General features: G+C 33.9%; 1 protein-coding gene across 3 annotated transcripts in view; it reads right to left on the minus strand.

Moving 5' to 3' along the window:
- The window catches only part of LOC111448500 (DNA repair protein RAD16), a 10,703-nt gene that overhangs the window by 834 nt on the left and 5,308 nt on the right, over window positions 1-4,561 (minus strand). For 2 of the 3 annotated variants that reach the window (XM_023088158.1, XM_023088157.1), the window contains exons 5-16: window positions 3,791-3,913; window positions 3,633-3,706; window positions 3,439-3,499; window positions 3,209-3,355; window positions 3,044-3,129; window positions 2,265-2,334; window positions 1,621-1,749; window positions 936-1,169; window positions 723-827; window positions 489-641; window positions 222-310; window positions 54-134 (exon numbers count right to left, since the gene is read on the minus strand). In XM_023088158.1, coding sequence (XP_022943926.1) covers window positions 54-134; window positions 222-310; window positions 489-641; window positions 723-827; window positions 936-1,169; window positions 1,621-1,749; window positions 2,265-2,334; window positions 3,044-3,129; window positions 3,209-3,355; window positions 3,439-3,499; window positions 3,633-3,706; window positions 3,791-3,913 — 1,352 coding nt within the window. Of the gene's footprint in view, window positions 1-53; window positions 135-221; window positions 311-488; window positions 642-722; window positions 828-935; window positions 1,170-1,609; window positions 1,750-2,264; window positions 2,335-3,043; window positions 3,130-3,208; window positions 3,356-3,438; window positions 3,500-3,632; window positions 3,707-3,790; window positions 3,914-4,561 lie in introns of those variants that run through there. The other variant, XR_002711441.1, reaches the window with a different exon arrangement.

Consider the following 4,561-nt stretch of genomic DNA (forward strand, 5'->3'; position numbering starts at 1 on the left):
TTTTTTTTTTTTTTTTTTTTTTTTTTGGAAGATTAAAGGGCAGAGCAACGTACCCTTCAAATACCAGTTCTTTCCTCTCTTGCAGCTTCAAAATCCTCTCCTCAATAGAGTTTTCAATAACGAATCTCGTGATTCTGTTAATGTCAAATGCATGTTAGTGCTGTCTTCAGGCAATGGCAGAAAATTACCAAATATTTTTTTATTTTATCAAAACACTGCACCTGATAGGCTTATATTGTCCAATTCGGTGGATTCTGTCTTGTGCTTGTCGTTCCACAGCAGGATTCCACCAAGGGTCCATGATGAACACCTGAAGTGAAGATCAAAGAAGGAAAATAGGGCGTATTCGTCACCGAAAACGAACAATTAATTTTATGAGCAAAAGCATATTTTGTATAAACAGTGTGATAACAGCATATATGCAACATAATTAAGGTCACGACATGTGAATAATTAAATTGCATAGTCAATCGAAAGTGACTCCTTACATGCGATGCCACAGTGAGATTGAGAGCAATCCCTCCAGCTTTTAAGCTCATTAGAAAAATCTTGCAATCTGGATCGTCAATGAATCTCTTAATAGCATCATCTCTTTGTGGCAAGGACATGCTTCCAATTAGTTGAACGCAGGTAATACCAGACTGCAAAGGGTTCATTGCATGATATAAAACGACTAATTTTCTTTGGCTATAAGAAGACTCTACATGCTTACTACAACTCACCTTTGTTAAGGAATAGTTTATTAGATCCAAAAATGACGTGAATTGGCTAAAAACGATTCCTTTGGCAGACCCATCTCGTTCTAACATGAACCTGATTTCTTCTCTCTGGAGTAAAAAAAAAAAAGTCAAAGCGTGACCAAATAAATTAAACATGCTCTTTTCTTCATTCACATTGAGGGATTAAAACATACAGGGAGTTCGAATAAAACGTACCAAAGCTTCTATTTTTGTGCTCGTCTGAAAATTCTCCAGTTGTATTCTGTTAAGTATACTTGTACATTTAAACCCCTTAATTGTATTTTTAATGGTTCGATCTCTACCAGCCAGATTTGTGCTGAAGTCAATGGTGAGCATCTTTGAGCAAGAAGGGCATGAGACAAGCTTCGAAAAATCATTGGCAAAACCAATAATGCAGGCCTTACAAAATGTGTGCTCGCAAGAGGTAACCTGTTAAAATAGAAGAGATTATTAAAGAGGCAGTAATTCAACTCGTTCAGTTCCATTTCAACTAAATAGGTAATGTAGTGAAAAAAGAATGGTGGTTATTATATCATTTACTGCTCTGGGTCTTTAATTTCCTATTCATTATTTCATTTGATTTTAAGGGGCAACAACACAAGGTAGTGATCAAATACAGGATGTTCATTTTCAGCAACGTTCTCATGGATTTTCACTGCTATGAAAAGAAACCCGTCAACAACAGTCATACTCATGAGTGATCATAAATAGATTCGCACACTATAGTACTTCAATAGATTAATTGACATTAGCTAGCACTAATATTCACAAAAGATGAACAACTGAATGCAAAAACATTCGATGAAAATTTAAATTATCAAACTGCCAAAACAAGGATAAAAGGAAAGGAAGGGAGAGAGGGGATTCACCAGAAACTCACCACAGGTTCTTCAGCTGGCTCATGACAAATTCCACATGCTTGTTCGTTATTGTTATCAGTACCATCAATGCTTCCACAACTTATGACATTAGTTCTAGAATATACAACGAGATATGGATGATTAACTGCCTGTAAAATCATGAGAAAAATGAATTAAATAAAATTCATTAGCAGATAAACTTTAGCATGTTTTGTGGAACAAAGCTATTGGATAAAGTTCTTGTTAATTGAGGTTAATACGATAAAATGCATCTACTCAAAATAATAGTAGTAAGTTCTTTAATCATTTTATTTGAGTTTTGTTAAGATGCCGTCTCCAATATATCGTTGAAACTAACATATATCTCAAAGGTCTTATCCAAAAAAACATTTCTCAAAGAAATTCCCTCTAAATATTTTCAGCCCATACAGTAGACATGGATAACCTAATTTACATTTTGAACTTGCAAATCTAATGCTCAAAGAAATCAGCTAACAAGCAAAGAAAAATCAACTAGAAATTAGATTATAATAAAGATCTTTATTGAAGCATCAGAATTATTACACAAACAAAAAAGTGGGGGGGGGTGATGCAATTTCTGAACTCTGAAGACTTAAGAACTATCGACATAGATTTCTAAGCCTGACAAGAAGCCACAACAGACCTGTCTCAAGCGAATCAAAAGGTCAAATATGTGTGCATAATTACTCGTTGCTGTTCCTGCTGCCACAAAACTACAAAGAAAAAATTGCATCAAACAACTAATATGCGTGTTTGGTAAAACCAATTCTAAACTGATATATTCATACTCGCTTCTTTCTCAATTCAAGTGTTGCTTCAGAGAATAGCTTTCTGAATAATCAACATTTTTATTGATAACATTGAATATGCATAGAAAACAAACATTAAAAAAAAAAAAAAAGGAAGAATGAGAAGTTGGTAGCAGTACTATAACACTACAATACTCACTCGAGTTACTTCACATCAACTGATTTTTTTTCACAGTACAATCAAATTTTTCTTCCAAGAAATAAACAGCCATTCCATATGCACCCACAAAAAGTATGTTCCACGATAGCTATCTAACGAAAAATAAAATTAAATTCAACCAAGACAAAAGAGTACAACTCAAAAGAGACAAATTACTAAATATTGAAACGCAAAAAGATGCATAAAAATTTAACCTGGTACAAAATAAACTGATAGTAAAGACTTGGAGAATAGTCTCAGCGTCAAAAGTAACCATTTTCTATATTATTATCTTTAAATTAAGTTCCAAATCTAGAAGACCTAAGACACTAAAAAAAAACATTTTCCAAATTAGTCTCCACATTTGTAATTACTTGCATCATATGCACTAAAGGGACTTTGATCTTAATATGGATCAAAGATACTTAAACAAACAGGCTCAAAAAGAATCAGTAGATGTAGATGGTCACTCACGTATTAAATTTTGCTCGACTATCATTATACAATGATTCATAAAAATCTTCTTCTTGAATGTCAAGGGTATCTCGCCTAATTGAAACCTATGGGAAGATTGAGCAGAACTAAAATTAGTTTGCTCATCAATACGAACAAGTAACAAACATATGTATGTCCACTTACAATACTAGGAGGAAGAGCAAGATCAGCAGCTCTACCCTTTTTGGTGCGTCGTAGTACGATGCTACTTAAAATTTTATGCTTCAGCAATATCATACCTCTTTTAAACTCAGGACCTCTCCCAACATTTTGAATCTGTAGCGTAATATACTTCCAAACCAAACCATAATAATAAAGAACATAGTTTAACAATGTTACAGAGATATTGAAATGCCACACATTACAGAACTTACCTTGTTCCACCAGCAAAAATGCCGCATGCGTTTATGAGGGCAGTCAGGACAGCTAACAGAACTGAAATTTCCCATAAGGGTCAAACGTTACATCATATAAGAAAATTAATGAGTCCAAAAAACAAGGAAGCTCATAAAAAGTTCAAATGAAAATTTACCAAGATTGCAGAACAATATTAAATCTAAACTAGTACCTGTGGTCAAGTGTTCTACAATCACAGTCCTTACAGAAGTAGAAAGAATAAGGCACAATTTGCAGGAAGCGAACCTGAGGGTACCAAAAAACACTTGTTACATTGAGAATGATCATTTTCCTCAAGGTAGACAATGTTCTAAACAAAGAAAAACTTACAAGAGAGTAAAGCTCCCCTACACGATTCTGGATAGGTGTGCCACTTAAAGCCCATCTAAATGAAGAAGAAATCGCAAGAACAGCTTTTGCAGTATTAGACTGTCTATCTTTTATGAAATGCGCCTATGTTTGCATAAAATTTTGTTATATTTCAACAGCAACCAGCACCAATCAAACTAAACTACTGATGGAAATAATAATTTATGCAATAATGTTTTTTTGGAAAAAAGAAACAAACAAAAGTGGTAATCGGCATCATAATTTTTATTTCACACTTGGGGTTGAATGAGAAACTTCGGTAGGTTTCCTTTTCCCTTGTTCTTACCCATTTTGGAGTTTGTTTCCACAGGGACTTACGAAGATCGGAAATATGGAAAACAACATATAGCAAACATACGAGAATAATAACTAGATGGGATTTTTATGTTGTCGTAGGAAAATACAAAACACTCAAAGAGAGAAGAAAAGGGCAAAATGATCACGTTAAGATATAAGGAAATTGTGGGAGTTTGTTATAGCTATTATGACTTTAGCTTGAATGTAGAAGGGGTGTGAAAGGGATAGTAATAGAAGATAGCGGCTAGCTAGGCGTTCTATTTTCTTCTTTGAAGCAAGGAAATTGGAGATGTGGAATATCTGTAAAAGAATCCGTTGTATCCCTACTTCACCATCAATTTGCAGTGACAAAACAAATCTGTCTAGCATCACCACCCACCCCCCCCACAAAAAAAAAAAAAAAAAAAAAAAAAAAAAAAAAAAAAAAAAAAAAAA

Source organism: Cucurbita moschata, unplaced genomic scaffold (assembly GCF_002738365.1).
Source record: "Cucurbita moschata cultivar Rifu unplaced genomic scaffold, Cmos_1.0 Cmo_Scf00010, whole genome shotgun sequence".
Classification (NCBI taxonomy): Eukaryota; Viridiplantae; Streptophyta; class Magnoliopsida; order Cucurbitales; family Cucurbitaceae; genus Cucurbita; species Cucurbita moschata.